The following is a 20417-nucleotide window of genomic DNA, read 5'->3' as shown; positions in this document are numbered from 1 at the left end:
CTATAAATTCTTTTTTTTTTTTTCAATTTTTAAAAAATAGAAAAGTCAACAAAGCCTAAATTGATTATTTAGTCCTTTATATCCCAAAATCTGAATACAAGTGCCCAACCGAAAAAGACAATTACTTTAAAACCATTAAGTCGCCGCTGGAGAAGCCCCCAAGATCATGTCGCAAAACGGAGACTCTTCTGGGAGGACTATTTGGTCTTTTACTAGTACACCAACCTAACAGTAGAAAATGAAAGGGCTTTAAACTATTAATATATCGTGCATCAAGAAATATCAAACTCAAAAAATGTGTAAAGAAACAGGGCAAAACCCTACAGAAATCTGGAATTACCAATTACAATAGAATTACCAGGGAAGCATGCATAAGCAAAGAAAATGATGTCCATAGGCTAAAACGCATTTTCCTTGTTTTGAAGTACACATAATGTGATACAAACTCTTAAAATAATTAAAATTATTTTATTTATTTAATTATATGTTATTAGTTAATTTTGAAATAGTCAAAAGTAGTCGCACTTATTTTATGGAACTACATGTAAGTAGTGGAGTATTATGTGAGAACATGCTTAGTGTTACTAATTTTTAAGTTGTAATCTTAAATAAGCTTTTATTATATAAAACTTGATGTCATTCAATAAAAAGTATCATTAAGTTTATTATTTTGGCAACATCAAAGTTGCAATTGGGAGTTTATTAGTTTCTTGAATAACCAATACTTATTTGGAAGTTTGGTTTTCCTCGAATTAACCCCATTTGTCATCTAATTTTTCTCTTTCATTTAGTATCAGAGTGTGGTAATAAATAAAGAGTAAATCTTTACAATGGAGCAGAGACTTGAGAGCATTCAAAAGATGATGGAGGCTATGATTCTTGAGCAGGAGGAACTTACAAAGAAATTATTGTGCAAAGTGGATGAAATATCAAGAACATGGGATGCAAGGTTGAACTCATGTGGCCACCATATCAAACATGTGAACGAAAAGTCTACGTTTTGGTTGAAGTTCAACGTCTCCAACAAAGTGACAATTTGGAAATTGCAATGCATGATCGAGGTGTTAAACAATGCAGCAAGGTAGTGGCATCATTGAAGAAAATTCCACAAATCAACGTTCAAAAGGTTAGAGTTTTCTGTTACGAGTCAAAGGTGCAGAGTGTTTATTTTAAGGACAAATCCAAATTGCCTAGCCACCATAATGAGAAATTGTTCTTCGGTAAAGTGCCAAAAATTGAGATGAAGAACATGGTCGTGGGATCAATGAAGAATTTGCAAAAGAGCTTCAAGTCATCATTATATCTAATTATAAATTGGAAACAGAAGAAAAAGTAAATTATTTCAGAAAAATCTACCCTTGAGGATAAGGGTATTTTCAAGGGGGAAGGAATGATACAAACTCTTAAAATAATTAAAATTATTTAATTTTATGTTATTAGTTAATTTTGAACTAGTCAAAAGTAATTACACTTTGTAGAACTACATGTAAGTAGTGGAGCATTATGTGAAAACATGCTTAGTATTACTAATTCTTAAGTTGTAATCTTAAATAAACTTTATTATATAAAACTTGATGTTATTCAATAACAAGTATCATAAGTTCATTATTTTGGCAACGTAAAAATTGTAATTGAAAGTTTATTGGTTTCTTAAATAACCAATACTTATTTGGAAGTTTGGATTTTCTCGAATTAACTGAGTTTCCTCGAATTAATCCCATTTGTCATCTAATTTTTCTGTTTTATTTGATTTCTCCTCCTAAACATTATTGTTCATATCACAATGAAATTCAGATCATCAGGCTGTCCCAAAAAATTGGAGGGTTAATTACTAAGCATATTCAGGATTATAGATCACAATGAGACCGAAAATACATGCTACACAGGGTATGGAGACAAAGACAAAAATTCAGGAAGAAAAATGAGAAAAGAAAACCCTGTTAAGCAAAAGCAAAATTTGTAAAAGGAAAGAAAAATACATCAAGAATACAACCCACCATTGACCTATTTTCAAGCTTGTACGTTATCTCTGACTCCACTGCAATGTAAAATGTTGTTGAGCTTTCGCATTTGCACGATGTCGTTCATAGCAATTCCCATTGCCGCTTTAACAAATCAATGCGGTCAGATCAGTAGGGCCGCAAATGCTGCTGATATCAGTAAATGAATTCTGGAAACTGGCAGGCTTGTAGCCCCAGAGAAGGGGCTTACAGGTCCGGACGCCACAGGAGGCAGAAACCCCCCTCTCGTGCTTGAATGAGAGCTGTTTCAAGATATTAAATGTTTAGAGCCACCCACAATAGATAAATAAATAGAACTACGGTTTATAATTCAGGACAGTTTAAATGTAAATAAATTCAGATTCTCACCTCCCTGCATACGTACAGGATCCGTAACCTGTAAGAAAGTAACCAATGACACAAAATCAGAAAAAATATAAGAAAAATGAATAGAAGGAAATGAAATGAAAGACAGATATAGATTGCTCAGTACAAGAAACAGTGCAAGCTTAATGATGTATAGTAATAATCATCCAAAACGTTGGCAATAAGATCCAGAAACTATATATTTATTGCTAGTATCGGCTAAATCAGAAAATTGCGACCATTCATTAAATCTATATATGATTCTGGTCATAAATTGGGTAAATAACTTGTTTAATCCCGCATTTACGAACAGCAGTTTAATCAGAAAATAGTTGCAGGGAGAAGCACAAAACCTTCTCTCTTTTTCGATGCTTAATGAGATATCTATCCATACTATAACTAGAAACTCAATTTTGTTCAGATGATAAAAATGATGAAAGAAACAACTTTCTAAAGCAAAACTAAGAGACATCGGCAATGGATCAAATAAATGTATCGCCAAATTGTTCTTTGCTACACAGAAGAATAGTAAATGCTTTTGCAAGTTTCTTTTAAAAATATCCAAATCTAGAATAAGAATAAAGCAAACAAGGTTTATCCAAAGCAATAACTTGAAAGATGATGATTAAATAAAGTGGAACTCACTAGGATCTTTAGTAGTTGTCATAGCAGTACCATCGAAGTTGCATGTTCCACCAACACTACGCATCTTTTGATAATAATCATTATAAGCATAAGAAGCATGACTCTTGATGTTGTTGGGAAGATAACATGGCTGCCCTGGTTGGATAGCAGAACAGTTAGCATGGCCTTGCCCACAAGCCCAGTTCAAGCCATTTTGCAACTTATCAGAATCTGCATCATCTTTTGCCACACAGAAGACCCCAGAAGAATTTCCTATAATTTGACCGGAGCCACTAAAATTCAAGGGATAAACAGAAGTTCCATTAGTAAAAAACACACCCCAGTTTTTTTCCGAAATGGGTCCAGGCCTCTTGTCTTCATTGAACAACTCATAAACATAGGTGTTAATGGGCATATCAGGTTGACTAGGTGGACCAGTATCATTCAATACTCTTCGGATCATATTGTTATTGTAGGTCTCAGCATTTTCCAAAGTGGCATCAGTTTCATTACCTCCACCAAGCCAAGGCCAGCCAGATTCTGTGACAATGACAGGGATTCCTGAAAAGTTGAGACCTTCTATGGAATAATAGGTAGCATCCACCATAGCATCAAACATGCTGTTATAGTGAAAAAGAGTGTTTGGGTCAACGATTTGCTTGACTGAGGGCATTGGTCGGAAAAGTGCATAATCGATTGGGAAAATACCATTTCCATTAGTGTAACCATAATAAGGATAGGCGTTTAACATGTAAAAAGATTTAGTATTCTTCAAAAATTGAAGAATCTGATAAATTGTAGAGTTCCATGCAGAATTAAATGTAGCGGTGGAAGGGGGGAATGGCCTTGGGATTATATCCATGGAGTGTGGAGTTGAAATTTTGACTTGGAAATTTAGATCTGAAGCAACTAGAGCTTTATGAAGGTTATTCATGGCCGACACCAAAACTGAGGCAGCATTAGGGATTGAGGTAAGAACCTGACTGCCAACCGCAATGGCTGTAATATTAGTTGTAGGCATGTACGCAGCAACATTTTTATTAATCCAGCCTGCTGCAGCTGATGCAGATTCTCCAATACCCAAGACTTCCTCATTCAGTACACCAACAATTACCTCAATTCCACTCTTTGAAAGGGCTTTCAGCATGTGACTGTCAGCGTCATAAAGGCGTACGTGAGTAATTTGATTGGCTCTAAGTATTGCAACAATATCTGAAGCTGATGGCATGTTGGAAACATCTGTTCCGATGTTTACACCAACATATGCACCTACAAATTCAATAAAGTAAACAACTGGTAAGAAGGCAAGATAGGCAATTAATTTAGATTATCTTCGGATATCAGAAAGATCAAGGAAAGTTATTATATGAGTCCAGGATACATTCAGCAAATTACCTAACACGTTGGTAAAGAGGCCAATTGCAAGAAAAACCACACTTCCAAGCCATTTTACAAGCATCATCTGTCCAACAAACTTTAACCTACACCTTCAGTCCAGTCAATTACTCCAAGATGGAGATCAGACTGCCAAAGCTTCCAGAAACACACAAAAATGGAATTTGATGCCAATAGCTGACTGCAAGGTCCTGCTAAGGCCAATAAAACAGAGTGAATGATTTACTACATAAGCAGGACGCATAATCCAAGACCATTACAGGCATCAAAATGCAGAACCCAGCATCATTGTCTAAATGGAATTATTAAAGTAAGAAGCTACACAAGTGCTGCCACAGGCCTAATAAGGGTGCATGATGTGGAGAAACATTATAAAAGATTTCTAAGATGACATGCGATCAAATCCTCTGCTAAATATGGTAGAAACAGGTGCGTAAGATTTCAAAGTTCTTTCTTCAGTTTTTCAACAAAAATTGCAATTAACAGAAAGTCGAGGCAAATAAGTATACAAACTAAGCAGCATAACCCAGATGAGGTAATTTCACAAAACAAAAACATAGTTATAATAGCACAACAATTAGAATATTTGAGATAAAACAAGACTAGCAACGGTAATTACAGAAAATTCACCAACGCAATGCTCCTGGCTGCTAAAAGAGGAGAAAAGCAGTTTTCTATTTCTGGATAAAAATGGAGGTAATTGCAATCTTGAATTGTTTCAGAAATCCCAATGCGGCATTTCAGATATAGACATATATTATTGCACCACCATTTCCTATAGCAATTTTGGTTTCAGAACTTGTCAAAACCTGGATTTTAGAAACATCAGCCCATATTAACATTGAAAGAGCACAAAGTTGCAAGAACATAAAACTACAGGGAACCTTAAGTACAATGAGCTCAATTAAATTAAAAAAACAAAAGAGAGACAACTCAGTCGTGCTGTCGAAGTTTTTATACATCATTAGAATCGTGACCAATACTAATTTCCAGCAATCTCAAGCTCAGCATCAAGAATCAAAAAATGCAAATACAAATCAAGCCACCCTATTCATATCCTATGCAAGTAAGCCATTAAAGATAAAAAAAGAAGGCTAAAACTAAGCTAGAAAAATCCTAATATTCACAGAACCCAGAATTCAAATCATCAAAGAGCTCCACAAAAGCAAGTACCCAGATGCCAAAATCTCAAAAGAACATCAAACAACAAAGAACCCAAATAAGAAAACAAACAAGGGAACTGAAAAAGTACCCGATCCAAATTGCCTGAGCTCACAGATGCCACAAAAGCTTCTTCCCCTTTTTAAGCTTCCTTGAACGAATCAGCAAAACCTCATAAAACTCAGAGTGTTTTTGTTTTCAGTCGCAAAACTAAAGTAACTGACTTCCCCAGTACAAAGAAAACTTTAAGACAGAATCTGAAAAGATTTTTAAAACAAAACCCAACAAGTGACAAAAGCCAAGCCAATGTAATTAAACACTTCTATAGCAAATCTAAAACATTAATCCCATAACAACATTCACTGTACTTAAGAATATTGACCATGCCCCACACTGATACAAAATATAATTTGTAGCATTTAATGCAAGGTTCCAGAATTTAGAAGCTATTGCAGCTTTCCTTATGAGCGCAACAGGCGCAAGTCTGCAGAATTTTGTTGTTTGTTGTTTTGTCTTTATTGTATTATTTTAATACCCAAAACTATGACTGGTAAATATATATAAAAATTAATAATTTAGTGAGATATCTTCATTTTATTTAAGAATGTTATTAAAACATTAAAAAAATATAATCTTTACTAAAAATTATATTTTTTAATTAATATATTAAAATTTATGTTTTTTATTTTTATGAAGATTTTATTATATATATATATTGACACAGACATACCAAAAAAAGGGGAAAAAAAAAAGAAAAGAAAAGAAAAGCCGGTCCACATATTATTTTTAGTAGGAAAATCATACATACACATTGAGGCATGGAAAGTAAAAAAAGACTAAAGTGAAGCCTTCATGGGAATTTTGTGATTTTGTTTTCCCTCCAAAAGTCACAAGCAATTATTCGATTATATTCTTTTAATGTTCAAAAGGAATGGAAAGTCAAAGAGAAACGGTTTGATTGTGAAAGGGAGATTAAAAGGGTTAATTAGTCATTATTTAATCTAGTTCATGAGGATTATAAGGTGGTCATAATTAGATTATTTATTTAAACCGATCAAAGTACTATTTTCACCCACATTTTAATTAACTTTTTTTTTTATTATTACAATGCCCATAACATAAAATTACAATAATGGGAAAGATAACAATTCAATTAAAAAGAACTTCTCTTTACGCCCATCTATAACCTCTCTTAACTAAAACTAATCAACACAATTCATTTGATTTTAAACTTTTTTTTATTTTTTTATTTTTTGCTTTACTCATATCAATCATCAAAACTATGCAAACAAGTAAACAACATTAGATTAATACTAACATAAAAGTTGCCATGTGTTAATTTTATTTTGTTTTATTTTATCATTCAAAAACCTCAACTACTCCGAGGTTTAATCATTCAAATGACACGGAATTTGGTACTCCGTGCTCCTTCGATTTCAACGTGCCTGCAAAAATTCAAAAATAGATTACGGGTCTTAATCAATTCAATAATTAAAATAGGCGGGCCTAGAGAAGAAAAAAAAATTACTTTAATATCAATAATTAAAATAGACAAGTTCAACAATATTTCATTCTAAAAGAGTAATTGAAATTCGTTATACGGGAAAGAAAATTAGTAGAAAAAAAAATGGAAATCACGTTCACTAAATAAACCTGCTTTTACTAAATAAAAACAATATGAGGGCATATTTGGGGTTAAAATAGGTGTAATTTTTTAAATTTTAACATTAAATTTTTTAAATAAATGGGTAAAAAAAATATTTTCATGGGTTCAAATAACTCACCTTTTTTTTTTTAAAATGTTAGGGGTTTCTTGGCTACAAATGGATAGGATATATAGTATATTCTTTTTACTTTTTTATTTGGTACCAAAGTTGCGAACATGATCCGCAAATTTCAAAGACCGAACAATGTTATTTGATTATAAAACAATGCGTAAATCATTTAGCGATGACATTTATCAACCATCATCAAATTTACGTTTTAGGACAAGCGGACGTGGTTGTATCTTTTATTGCATGATAAGCGAACTTGACACCCACGCAATAAATAATATAGGCATTTTATCACAAGCTTTGGTATGATGCATGACTTTGTGGCTTAATTCTCGGTCATCACATAAAAGACTAAAGAGAGGAAAAAGAGCAAAATGCATGGCACTTTGGGATATTTTTATAATTCCTTTCAAGTTTTAATAGACTTGAATGAAAAGAGAACGCGCCCCCACATGCACATTGCTCCACCTTTGTGAACACATAGGCTCTTTTTTTATTTTACAAAACTTTTGTTTGGTGGGTCAGGTCAAAAGAACCAATTGTCACAAGATGGCCAGACAAAAGCACTCACAATTATTACTATTTTTTTTAAATAAAAAAAAGGCGTAAATCAGAAACAGAAACCAAACCCCAAGTTGAAGCAAATATTCATAATTCAAAAAAGGTCAGAAACCAAGCTCCACGCTTGGCTGTAAAGTGAAATGTTGTGGAAACAAACGTCAAAAAAGGAGCATCCTTTCTGTCAAAAACCCTTTGTTCAAATGGGGCCCTGCAGATACCCACCGAAATTGGCAATGGAGAAAGCCCTCAAGCCTTATTGCAGGACAGCTTTTAACATAGGCATATGACTTGCGAGAAAATGAAGCAGGCATAAATATTATTCGGGAGCTGCTATGCTACCTTGCAATTACCGTAAGGTACAGCCCTCTCTATTGGTTGTGGGCCTAAGTGGGACTCATAACTCAATTTGTGAGGAGATGTACCTTGCATTTATTGACCGTAAAAGGTAGAGAAATCCTAAATATTCAAGCCTGTAAATTTTGAAAAACTCAATTGCTTTTCAAATCAGCACGGGGACTATTTGTATATCAGAATAAACTGCAACAACAAAGAAGTAATCTACAGAGTTCAACCTATATGTCGCCAAGATCTCAATCCAATTTCATCCAACAATACATTACCTGTTTCAGAACATAAGCTTCAAACAAAATGTGGTTCTCTTCCAATGAATTACTGACTTGGGGATCTAAATCCAATTTTGTCCAACGATACATCACCCGCTTCAGAATCATAAACTTCAAAAAATAGCTGGTTCTCTCCTAATGGGTTCACTGACTAGGGGGCCTATCTCCATTGCGTTCACCTGAGTACTCCCGTCTCGGACTCCGGCTTCGGCTTCTGCTCACGCTGTGGTTACGTTTCGGGGTCCGGCTTCTGCTTGGGCTCCAGCTCTGACGTTGGCCTCTGTGGGGACTTCTACTTCGGCCTCTGGGCCCGTCGTAAGCTGGAGAACGCGAGTATGATCTCTCTCGGCTATAGTTCTGACCATGAGGTGAAACAGATCTACCTCCGAATAGGCCAGATAAATACGTTAGACGTCTCTAGACACTTGGCTCAAGCAAGTTTTAAGCTATGAAAAACCAAGATATAAACAATAATAAAACAGAAGGAAAGGTAAAAACAAATAGGGATTCAAACAAGAATAGCACAAAAGCCAAGAAGGCATCAATTGCCTAGCATTTTTTAAACAAATGATTTGAAGAGCAGATAAATTAAGAAAAATTAATTCATTTGCAAGCAGTTACAAGTAACAATATTACTTGCAAAAGAAAAGTTTAGGCTAGAGAAAGGCAAATATGTTGTGCATTCATTTGTGCTATAAAACCCAAAACAGTGGAACCCAACAGATCCAACTTCATATGAAAAACAAGGTTAACATATTTCACACCTGGAGTAATTCCTGCGTCGGGGTGGAGGAGAATAATCACGACCGTAGGAGGGAGATCTTGCATAACGTGGAGGTGGGGAACGAGAATAACGAGGAGGCGGGGAACGTCTACGAAATCGACCCCTGCAAAGTGAAAGCCAGCAGCAACTTAGTAATATTTATTTCCAAAAAAAATGATAAAAGAAAAACGTCTGAATGCAACAAATGGTAGCCATGCATCTTAATTGATTACCTTTCACATTGACCAAAGGATATTAAATACGATTTTAGGACATACATTAGCAAATTGTTGGTTTTATTCTCATTATATTTTGAATAATTAGTTCTACTCAATAAAAAACAAATCTTCATCACAGAGCATATAGTGTCCATAATCCAAAAATGGCAGCTGGTATGAATGTCACCAGATGTAAACTACATGTAAGAGTCCACTTGAAGAAGGGGCCATCAAATTAGTGATCAACAAGATTTTTTAAATGTCGGGAAGACATATTTAACAATGTACCCTTCCACCTAGCACAATCACAGCAGGCATCTATAAATTTTTGAAAAATATCCAAATGCATCACTATAAATTTAATAAAGAAATGAGTCAAAACCTCAGGCCAAAAGCAAATTCATCCAAAATACCCTGCAAAGGTAGCATAAAACTCACCTTCCCCGCTCCCTTGCTCTCATATCAGATGGCTTCTTCCTATTCTCCTCAGCAAACACAACAGTCAACTCCCGGCCAAGAAGAACCTGACCATCCATGTGACGTTTGGCCTCTGCAGCATCATCAGGTTCTACAAATTGGATAAACCCAAAACCACGAGGTTCCCTGCAAAATTTTGATGTTAAAACAAAGGCTGAGACAAACAGTTATTAAAAAGCCAACAACAGAGAAAAAGATTATGACGGGTGTTGAGCACACCATAAACCTTTGCAAATTGAAACTGCCAAAACAATCCCCAGGAATATGGAAGGTCATGATAAGCATTAAAAAGCAAGCACTTGCCTGCTAACCTTGCAAGTGTCAGTTTTAAGTGGACTTGAAATTCCTCAAGACTTGGAACATCTTCACAATGTATTCAAACCCAACTTCCTTCAAATCTTCACTACCATTAACATCATCTTCAAAAGAACTCTAAATACTTGAATGATGTCTTCAAAACTTTAATAGCACTGTTAAATCCCAGCAACTTCAATTATCGCACCCAACTAATAATTAAAATAGAGTACATCATGAAGGAATGCCAAGACACAGATGACAATGAGGCAGGTGCTTGGTAGGCTGTTCAGTAACAACTCAACAAACATGCTTTCAAACTTTGTCAAACTCTTTCAAAACGCAACTTTCTAAAAGATGGTGTTAAAGATGATTTTTTTAACAAAAAGAGAAGGGCACAAACCACATGAATCACAATTATATGAATCCCATAAAAAGTGCATTTTCAAAGATCACGATAAAAAATAGTAATCCCGGGTATAAAGATCCAGAAAACGAACCCTGACATCATAACTACTATTTCTTCACGAAACCAACAATTATTCTGAAAATTTTACCAAGAATTTCCTCAACTTCATGATAAAACTGACAATAGTTTTAAGTAAACAAAATAAGGCAGTTATCAAAGATACTTCAAACTTTTTAAGGCTGTAGCTATCTGCTCACCCAGAATAATAATCCCTTGGCAAGTAAATGTCCTTGATTGCTCCAAACTGCTCAAATGGCCTGCGAATATCTTCTGGCCTACAAACAGCACAAGAAGCAAATGAAATGTTACTCAAAAAAATTATTTTAAGAAATGACTCTAAAAATAGCTGAGTATGCATTCCCAGCTAAGACACCAGTCAGTGTGTCACTAGAATGAACACATACTACTTATCTATCTTGTATTCATCTTTTACAATAAGAGTCAATGCCATATTCATCCACCAAAACTAGAGGTTGGACAGTTCAAACAGAACCAACTTCATTTTTTATTAAGATATACCATTCCATAGACAAGGTCAAATTCATAATGCATTTGTCATTTGTGTAATGTAATTATGCTTCTTGTCACTCATCAAATGGGGGCCAAATGTTTCCCACTGGATTATATCTACTTGTAATGAGAGGCAACACCACAAGGCACTATTTTATGGCACAGAGAGTCATACTAACTAGATAAGTGCTTCATGCTTGTGCCAACCTGTGTTAGAATACGCATACAACACAAGTTGGGAAATAGAGCCAATCGAAACAAGTTTTATATCATAAACAATATGTAATAAACACTACCATTCCTCATCTAGACATCTAGATTTTGTATAAATTTCAGTCTCTAGTAACTCGCATCCATCAATAGAGTAAGAATTCTCATCAATTCAAGAATTATATTATGCATGAAGCTCACACATGGCTAACCACTTTAGTTATTGTTGTGGTAAAAGTTTCTATATGGTTATTTTGTGTAGCCACAGTTGAAAGAAAGAAAAAAGGTATTACTGAAGCAAAAAGATCGAAGATACATGCGTGGACTAGATGCCCACAAAGAAAACAAAAGGAACCTTTTCAAGAGAGCAATATCAATCCTCCAAAGTAATCTCCCAATTTTCAGCATTCATCCATTAGATGATCAGTGGGCATGAAAAAGATTGGAATACTACATAGGAAGCATGCTATTGCTCTTTCAAAATACTGAGAAACCTACCTATGGCAGCAAGTAGGGTTTTAAAATGCTTCTTAACTGTTTGACATAAAATTAACTATTAAACAAATATTAAACTCTCCCGCTTCCAATATTCTCCAAATCAGAAACCTTTAGTAGTTATTACTGTAAACTACATATTTTGTTTAATACATGCAAATAACCTTTTGACCTACACTTTATGAAAGATTTATCTTGATCTAGGTCCTAGATTTTCGTATGTTCTTCAAAAAGTTTCTACATCGCTTATAGCAGTAGAGATGTTTTATAAGCAACAGAAAGTCATGTTAATATTTCATTATCAACAGGATCATACGTCAATGGCCTCCAAGCTCTGCATTAGGTGCATTTTACTCAAACGCACTTTATACATGAATACTTCTAGCATAGATGTAGTTTCGTGCAGAACCAATCTTATTAAAAATCACTTCTCCAAAAAGTAACACTTTCACATTCATATACAAGCCACACCTTTTCCATTCAATCAACTAGTGAACTAGTTTCTAAAACATTTAGACAAAATATCTTAACCAATAAAATACTAAACTAGTTTAAAAAGAAAAAAGAAAAAGAATCATTACCTGCAATCATGGCGAAGATTACGAACAAGAAGGCTAGTAGGCAAATCTCTCCCACGCCCACCACCATAACGGCCTCTTGGGCTAGGGCTCCGTCCTCTACGGCCGTACCCGCCACCACTACCCCTTGGCGGCGGCGACGGCGTGTAACTTCTTCCTCTCATTGTTTAAGAAACGAAAACGTCCAATCTGCACGGTTTCAATAAGTGCTACAGTTATAAGACGAATTATCCTCACACCCAATCAAAAAAAAAAGTTAAAAAGAAAGCAAAATTTACATGATATTCAACAAAAGACGCGAAAATGATATTAGGGTTTTGGGATGTTTGGGAACTTACCAGAGGGCTGTGCCGTGCTTTTGGCTTTTGGGAGTTTTGCTTTTGCCTTGTTGCGTATAAAGAAAGAGTAAACTGACAGCTAGGGCTAGCGACGCTAGATAAGTAGACACCGCCCTTTTAAGGATAGGACCGGGCCAAAAAAACAGTATTCTTAAAAAAAAGGGAAATTTACAACAATAGCCAAACAAATTAGGCATTTTTCAACTTTAACCCCTCAAATTTTTTTCTATCAACGTTAGCCAAATCACCAAATTGTGGACGAAATTGCCCTCCTCATTCTCACGTTTCCCTCAAGCAAATTCCTCCCCCTCTCACCAAAATCTCATCAACGGAAGTTGTATAGATCGTCGGCGGCGGCGTAGATCGGCAGCATTTCAACCCACAGCGGCTGAAATTGAAAACCCTAGGTGAGTTGTTATTGCCATTCTTGTTGTTGTTGATGTAGTTGATGTTGTTGATGTTGTTGTTGTTGTTGTTGTTGTTTGGAATGTCGTTGTTGTTGGTGGTGTGGTGTTTAATGGCGGTTGTTGGTGGTGTGGTGTTGTAGATGCATGTGGGTGAGCTGCGCGCACGCTGCGTGCAACGCTGCGCGCATCTCGAGTGCGACGCAGCGCCTGTCGCACGCGAGATGCGCGAGGCACGCTCATCCCGCGCCGGCGAGATGGGCAAGCCGCGCGCATCTCGCGTGCGACAGGCGCTGCGTCGCGCGCATCTCGAGTGCGACAGGCGCTGAGCGCGAGCTGCGTGCAGCGTGCCAGCCTGCGCGCAGCAACTCGCGCGCGCGGCTCGCGCATCCCACGCCCGCCTGTCGCACCAAGAGGTGCGGCCTCTTGGTGCGACGGGGTGCCCTCTTGGTGCAAGGCCATCATCAGGTTCAGAGGCTCTGTCTCTCCTATTTGTTCAAGAGTGATGAGCCTAGTGAGTAGAGAAACCAGTAGATTTGTTGACAAATACGATGTTACTCTTGATGTTTGTATATCATCTGTGCTCTCACAGTCCAAAGTCCTTACACCCAAGGTGACAACTTTATTAATCAATCGTTTGTGAGTTGTCTTTCGCTTCTTCCTAGATTATGAACTACTTGACCTAGAGATACCAACAATCACTATTGTCGGAAAACTTGTCAAGGCAGGAATCCCAGTGATGGTGTACAGGTAAGTGTCTCTAACCTTGAAGCTTCCGCTTCATTTTCAGTTTACATGGGATATTTTTATCATTGAAAATTGAAATGATACATATTGGTTATTGAATGACAGTGGAGATCAAGATTCTGTTATTCCATTGACTGGAAGTCGAAAATTAGTAAATGGGTTGGCAAATGAATTGAAATTGGGAACCACCGTGCCTTACAGAGTGTGGTTTGAAGGGCAGCAGGTAATGAATCTTTTGAAGATTGTCAATTTTTTTTAAATTAAAAAAAAAAAGCTAGTGTGACAAAATCAGTATTGCTTTTAATCTCTAGGTTGGTGGATGGACCCAAGTTTATGGTAATATCTTATCCTTTGCCACCATTAGAGGAGCATCTCATGAAGCCCCATTCTCTCAACCTGAGAGATCACTTGGGCTGTTCAAGGCATTCTTGGACAGTCGGCCTTTACCGGAAGCATTCTGATTTTCTGTTCTGTTATGCAAAATGGAAGTTTGATTACAATTTTTTTGTTTGTTTGTTCATCCAGTTTGTCCATTGTCCATGCTAAGATGTGGCAAAAATTTGTAAAAAAATCAGGGAAAGAAAAAAAAGTGTTCTCAAGTTCTTTTGTGAGTTTTAAATGTTTAGTAAATGGCGTAACAACAGTAGAGAATTTTCAATCAACAGATGGAGGCAGCTTATGCCAAGGTGTTTTATTAATTTATTGAAGAACATTATGACGAAGGAAAAAAAAAAAGGGGGAATAATTCTATTAAACAAGAGCCAAAAGTACATGATTGATCATGAAAATTTTAAAGGGCTTTCAGAGCAATTGGAAACGACAATGGGAGCTTCAACTCGCATTTTTAAACAATTGAACTCCAAAGCTATCATGGGTTTTGACAACATTACTCATATGTGAGACAGGCGCCTGTCCCACTTGCTTGTCTCACATAAAACCAGTGGTAACAAGTGAGACAGGCGCCTGTCCCACTTGCCTGTCTCACATAAAACCAGTGATAACAAGTGAGACAGGCGCTTGTCTCACACGCCTGTCCCACTTGCCTGTCGCACATATTTTGGTGAGACAGGCAAGTGAGACAGGTGCCTGTCTCACATAAAACCAGTAGATTTATGTGAGACAGGTGCCTGTCTCACTTGTTCTGGGCTTCAGTTTTACTCGATTTTTCAGGAGTTTCAATGATTGATTTTCATTTCTCAACTCAAACTAACTACTTTAACAAGTCACATTGTTTTGTTAATGAAAAATAACAACATTTGCCTTCAATACTGTTAAGTTGAAAAGAGAAAAGTGGTGGAAGTGCTGGAATTGAAAAGAGAATAGTGGCATGCCTTTGTAAATTTGATGAAAATGATGAGGATAATGTAGTCCAAAAATAGGGTGTTTGGCTAGTTATGATAGAAAAAAGTTTGAGGGGTTAAAGTTGAAAAGTGCCTAATTTTTTTGGCTATTTTTGTAAATTTCCCTAAAAAAAACCCAATCTAATCGACGGTACGGTTCTAATTCGGTTTTAATTTTTAAAAAATTGAAATATATTATTTATAAAAAAAAAAACTAAAATATCGGTTTGATATTCGGTTCACTCAATTGAATCGAAAAATTAAACCAAAGAATTGAATCATTATTGTTATTTTTATTTGTCTTTACAACATTATGTGTTATGTAAATGGAATATTGGAGTTTGTTTATGTATTTTAAAATCTTAATATTTCATATTTTGTGAGCAGTGAATACTTTATTAGTAGTTACTAAGATATTAATGATAAAATATATTTTGAATACTTTGTATTTATTGTTAATATTTATAATGAAATTAGGATGCATTAATTGTTGAAAAAAATTATGACATTCATGAGGGCCAACAAACTAAAAATTTAGAAAATTCAAAATAGGTCAAGAATCGAAAAAACCGAACTGATTTAAAAATATTCGTTTGAGTTCAATTCTTATTGAGTTCGGTTTTTATTCGATTCTTTTTATAAAATAATCAATTTAAATCGATTTTACTTAATTTCGATCCGAACCCAACGGTGCGCATCCTTATTTAAAGATGAGTATTGTTTCTGTTTGATTTGGATTTATTTAAATAAAAAAATGCTCATTATTATTCTTTTTTAATTATGCTTATCCCCTTTTTAATTATATAAATATGTTTGTGTATTTTAGAAATAGTTTTTGAAATCAGTTAAATAGCTTGATTTTTGTTTTATTTTTGGATAATATTTTATGTGACGTAAAAAATGAATACATTGATAAATTACCAATATTGGCCCTTGCAACAATTTCGTGTGTGTGTATATATATATGTGTAGATATTAAACATTAAAATTAATGTTATGATGTCAAAAAATGCGCATGAATATTCAAAAATTCTGCCACGTCACCGCCTATTGGAAACATATATATGCAACTCCCTCGTCTCTTCTTCTTCTCCGGCAACAAATTTAACCGGGTAATTACAATTTTTAAATATTTATTATCATAATTATTTCTATAGTTTAATTTCAATTCCCTTTTTGCTTAGAATTTTTCCCATGCTTGTAATCCATGAACAATTTTTATTTTAAAAGTAATCCACAAATCTTTCTATTCCATCACTAATTTTGCTTCCCGTATCTTTATTAATCTTACTTCTTTTTTTCCCCATTCTTTGCATCTTGAATCGTGATTTTGCAGTTGATTCGGTCCAAGTATTTTCTATTTATTCAATTTTTTGTCCATTTAATTAGCATCGATGAACAGTGATTAAGTTGTAAATTTTGATCCTTTCATGCTCTAATCTTAAGCTCCGAATTGATGAAGCAAACCCATGCTTCAATTTGCGTAGATATATGCTTAATGCTCCAGTTTGTGTAGATATATGTTTAATGAAGGAATAATGAGGTTATGTTCTTTTATTATTATTATTTTTTGTTTTCTTGATAGATTAAAGTATTTTAGGTAAGTTGTTTGATGAAATGCCTAAGTGAGTTTTTATTGATGTCAAAATGAAGGGGTAAGAGTAGTTGGTCAGATCTAGTGATAAAAGTAATCTGATTAAGTAGGAAATATACATCTGAGTATTGAAGAGAATTATTGTTTGTGGACTTGGTTGAAGATTTCATTTTGGTTGATTGAGGCATTGGTTTTTGTAGGCATTGATGGAGGAGCAGTTCATATTGCGAGTTCCGCCTTCAGTTGCTGAGCGGATAGATCGCCTTTTGAGTGAAAATGAGTCTTCAGAAGAGGACAAATCACTGGATTTGTCTTTTTGTGGTAAGTACATGTTATTCTTTCCTTGAATTGTTTGAATAATCCCTGCGGTTTGTAAGGAAGCACTCTTTAATTAATGCTGAGTATAATCCAGTAAGAAGGAGATATTGCACCATTCAATCATTTTCATTGATATAGTATATCTCTAATTCTAGTACAATTTCGCTGCTTGCCTCCTTTTTGTCCTTGGGCTGTCACAACTGGAAAATATCATCGTTAATGTATAGTATGCCTTTTCATTTTATTTTTCCTTTGAACAAATTTGTGCTTGCAATTTTCAATGATCTTTTATTCCCCACAAATTAGTTATAATAGAAGCAGTGAGACAATTGGAAGAATTTTATTTTATTTATTTTTTTTTTTTTGAAGCATAATATTCGCAGAACTAATTGTTTCACCTATTGTCTTGGCATATCTGTTAACTTGGATTTTCTCCAGAGGACGGGAGGAGTGGCACGTTTGTCATAGGCAATGACCATTTTCCAGTATCTCTCATGGATCTTCCTTGTGTTGTGGAGTCATTCAAAACTTATGATGACTGTGCTCTAGTTAAAACTGCAGACATTGGCCAGGTACGGGCCTTGTGAAGATCTTCTATTCAATATGATCAAACACATGTTTTCGTCATTCTTAATGCAACTGTATTAACCATTGTTGTTATACAGATGATTATGGTTAGAGAGCCAGGTGACTCTACTCCAGATGCAGTGGAGTACAGACATGGTCTTACCCCTCCAATGAGGGATGCTCGTAAGCGAAGATTTCGAAGGGAGCCGGATCTCAATGTACAACTTCTCCTTACTTTTTTAACAATTTGTTGATTATTGCCCTATTTTCTAATAATAAATAAAGAAGTAAAACACAAAATAAAACTGTTTCTCTGTCTGGGGAATAAATTGCCAACTAATGCAGTGTTCTCTTATCGGATGTATGTAATTTCAGTGGAAATGTTCATCTTTTATATATTTCGTAAAAACTTGACCTTTACTGGAAACATAATTTAGAAGTTTTTGATTAGTTTGGAGTGGCTTGATATAAAGCTGATGTGGCTATAGTGCAGCATTACCTTTTGTTTCTTTCCATCAAAATTTTTAACTGATTTTTGGTGTTGTCACCTTTTTCAGCCTGAACTCGTACAGCGCGTCGAGAAAGATTTGTTGAACATCATGACCGGTGCAACAGTCGAAAATGCAGATATCCTTAAATTTAAATCTAATTTCAGCATAGTTGTTTAGCAACGGAAAATTGAAAAAATGTTTTTCATCAAGAAAATTTATAGGTCTGGGAAACCCTGGATGTTGTTACAAATACAGAGTATATAGATTCCTAGCCAAGTTATAGAGACCATCACCATTGTTGGCCAAAGTTTGATTTTCATGCTGTGACTTATCCTAATGGTGAAATTATGAAGTATCATTCTTGTTGGGGGCATTGAGCATATTTCATAGATCTTGTGATATTTTGTTGGGTTAGGCATATCACGTTTTTCTTTCTCCTCCAGATGATTAAGATGTTCAATAACCAATTTGAGTGCATCAGGTCCTGGTATTATTGGTATAGATCATTTGCTTAAAAAAATTGAAATCATGTCACTGAAAATGGGCATCGCATGAATGACGGAACAACTCATCATTGCTAAGATGTGATACTATTGTGTAATTGATCGTAGAGGGGATTTAGGTTTTTTGTGATTTAAATGATATAGATGTTTTTACTGTCTTAATGTTTCTTGATTGAATATTTTATACGTACTTTAAGTTTTAATTCAAGTGTTCCTTGACTGAATGGCTTACATCCTGAAGTGAACGAGCAAGAAGAAGAAGGTGATGGGAATGCACGTCATGCAAACAGGAAGGATGCACCTTCACCTCAACTAAAGCAACCTGATATTGCGGAGGCTGGAGCTAACACTGGAGCACCTGCAAGAAGCGACTCTGATGAGTCTGATGATTCGATGTAACTGCATATCTCATTCGTGGGTTGATTTATTTATAATACTATCGATGAATATGTAGCTGGATTGGTGTCAGATTAGTACTTGTCTTTAGTTTGTTCATGCGGCTTTTTGGTGTATAATTTCAGCTTGCTGCTTCTGTAACTTATACTGTATGCCATTAGATAGCTTTGAAATAAGACTATGAAAAATTTGTACTCAACCATAACGTTTTCCCTTTTTTTCATTTTGTGTTGGGGAGGAATTTCTTTCTTACAAGTAGTTTTTCATATATATCAGTTTTGAATGTAAAGAAGATGCTAGGGTCAAATGAAAACTTTGGAACCTTGTGATTGCTAGGAGTTAAAAGATAGGCTTAACGCTCCAGAATTTCTTCTGATTACTCAAAAGGTCTATTAGAATGATTGCAATAGGCTCCATTCGAGTTATGCTTGTGTTGAGTTCAGAAATTGGTATTAATGGATTTTATTCGACCCATTTATTGAACAAGTGACACAACATATTTAATATTCGGGTTGAACTATCCGACTACTTCAACACCATCCATATTATTGACTTACACTATTTTAAATGCTTCACACGGCAGAGTTTATGAATGTGTCCGGACTTGCTTAGATCAACTTTGTTATGGTGAATTCATATATCTAGGTCTATACTGAAAATATTCAGAAGAAAATCTTCTCACTAATGTGCATGAGAGAACTAGAAGGAAAGGGATGAAGTTGAAAGGTAACATGTATTACACCAATACAAACCCAAAAGCTGGACATTATCATCAAATTGGGCTTCAAAAATTTGTTCCGAAAAATTGGGCTGAACTTGCATGCGTCCACAAATTTCTAGGATTGTGTGGGAGCAAATGATTTTACACCAAGGGGCTTGGACAGCTAATAGGCTTTGACTTACATGCTGGAGAAATCTCGAGGGGAACTAAATCTTAAACATTGTTTTATAATTTTCATGTGCCTCCATGCCCAATTTATTGAACCAATTTGTAGAATTAAATGCCAGATCTGATCTTCCGTAGTACTACCAGGCCATATGCTAGCTAGCACTCCTACTGCTTTTAATTTAATTCCATAATTTGTGTGCATGTGTGTCTGCCCATAGACCAAAGTGTGAATGCGAGCATTTGTTGCAAATTTTCAGCTGCTACTACTGCCATTGGTTTTGCAATTTTTGAGTTCTTTTTGGGTATACAGA

General features: G+C 35.3%; 4 protein-coding genes across 13 annotated transcripts in view; 2 read left to right on the top strand and 2 right to left on the bottom strand.

Moving 5' to 3' along the window:
• LOC102612611 (glucan endo-1,3-beta-glucosidase 4) overlaps window positions 1-6076 on the bottom strand; it is a 40969-nt gene extending 34893 nt beyond the window's left edge. For 2 of the 10 annotated variants that reach the window (XR_008052261.1, XR_001509146.3), the window contains exons 1-5: window positions 5638-6072; window positions 4386-4576; window positions 3012-4259; window positions 2370-2397; window positions 1998-2263 (exon numbers count right to left, since the gene is read on the bottom strand). Coding sequence is in view for 7 of the 10 variants with exons in the window: in XM_025092150.2 (XP_024947918.1) it covers window positions 2125-2263; window positions 2370-2397; window positions 3012-4259; window positions 4386-4452 (1482 nt within the window). In the remaining 3 variants the exon portion in view is untranslated. Of the gene's footprint in view, window positions 1-1798; window positions 2264-2369; window positions 2398-3011; window positions 4260-4385; window positions 4580-5004; window positions 5195-5637 lie in introns of those variants that run through there. The other 8 variants (XR_008052262.1, XM_052434719.1, XM_025092150.2 and 5 more) reach the window with 7 other exon arrangements.
• A 2269-nt stretch (window positions 6077-8345) lies between these two features.
• LOC102613701 (serine/arginine-rich SC35-like splicing factor SCL33) lies at window positions 8346-12988 on the bottom strand. Its single transcript, XM_006488845.4, has 6 exons — window positions 12858-12988; window positions 12523-12708; window positions 10924-11001; window positions 9925-10089; window positions 9270-9392; window positions 8346-8884 (listed from the first exon to the last, which is right to left on the bottom strand). Exons 2-6 carry the CDS (start codon window positions 12681-12683, stop codon window positions 8650-8652), a joined length of 762 nt encoding a protein of 253 aa, XP_006488908.1. The 5' UTR covers window positions 12684-12708; window positions 12858-12988; the 3' UTR covers window positions 8346-8649.
• Window positions 12989-13130: 142 nt separating this feature from the next.
• LOC127900234 (serine carboxypeptidase-like 45) lies at window positions 13131-14614 on the top strand. The gene is made up of 4 exons (XM_052434721.1): window positions 13131-13264; window positions 13927-14011; window positions 14114-14231; window positions 14320-14614. Exons 2-4 carry the CDS (start codon window positions 14001-14003, stop codon window positions 14467-14469), a joined length of 279 nt encoding a protein of 92 aa, XP_052290681.1. The 5' UTR covers window positions 13131-13264; window positions 13927-14000; the 3' UTR covers window positions 14470-14614.
• A 1724-nt stretch (window positions 14615-16338) lies between these two features.
• On the top strand, window positions 16339-19416 carry LOC102614199 (transcription initiation factor TFIID subunit 7). The gene is made up of 6 exons (XM_052435559.1): window positions 16339-16460; window positions 17143-17263; window positions 17699-17832; window positions 17926-18045; window positions 18385-18456; window positions 19056-19416. The coding sequence occupies exons 1-6, from the start codon at window positions 16413-16415 to the stop codon at window positions 19218-19220; spliced, it is 660 nt and encodes a 219-aa protein (XP_052291519.1). The 5' UTR covers window positions 16339-16412; the 3' UTR covers window positions 19221-19416.
• The last annotated feature ends 1001 nt before the right edge of the window (window positions 19417-20417 follow it).

This window comes from Citrus sinensis, chromosome 2, assembly GCF_022201045.2.
Source record: "Citrus sinensis cultivar Valencia sweet orange chromosome 2, DVS_A1.0, whole genome shotgun sequence".
NCBI lineage: Eukaryota > Viridiplantae > Streptophyta > Magnoliopsida > Sapindales > Rutaceae > Citrus > Citrus sinensis.
This window is presented reverse-complemented; position numbering and strand designations above follow the sequence as displayed.

Bases quoted from the DNA above. Each gene is read 5' to 3' on its own strand.
- LOC127900234 (XM_052434721.1), top strand. The intron at 14,232-14,319 runs GTAATGAATCTT...TTTAATCTCTAG, and splicing joins TGTGGTTTGAAGGGCAGCAG to GTTGGTGGATGGACCCAAGT.
- LOC102614199 (XM_052435559.1), top strand. From the start codon at position 16,413: ATGCAACTCCCTCGTCTCTTCTTCTTCTCCGGCAACAAATTTAACCGG. The intron at 17,833-17,925 runs GTACGGGCCTTG...GTTGTTATACAG, and splicing joins AAACTGCAGACATTGGCCAG to ATGATTATGGTTAGAGAGCC. The intron at 18,457-19,055 runs ATCCTTAAATTT...AATGGCTTACAT, and splicing joins CAACAGTCGAAAATGCAGAT to CCTGAAGTGAACGAGCAAGA.
- LOC102613701 (XM_006488845.4), bottom strand. From the start codon at position 12,683: ATGAGAGGAAGAAGTTACACGCCGTCGCCGCCGCCAAGGGGTAGTGGT. The intron at 11,002-12,522 runs GTAATGATTCTT...TGCTGTTTGTAG, and splicing joins AATCTTCGCCATGATTGCAG to GCCAGAAGATATTCGCAGGC. The intron at 9,393-9,924 runs GTGAGTTTTATG...TTCACTTTGCAG, and splicing joins AGAGCAAGGGAGCGGGGAAG to GGGTCGATTTCGTAGACGTT.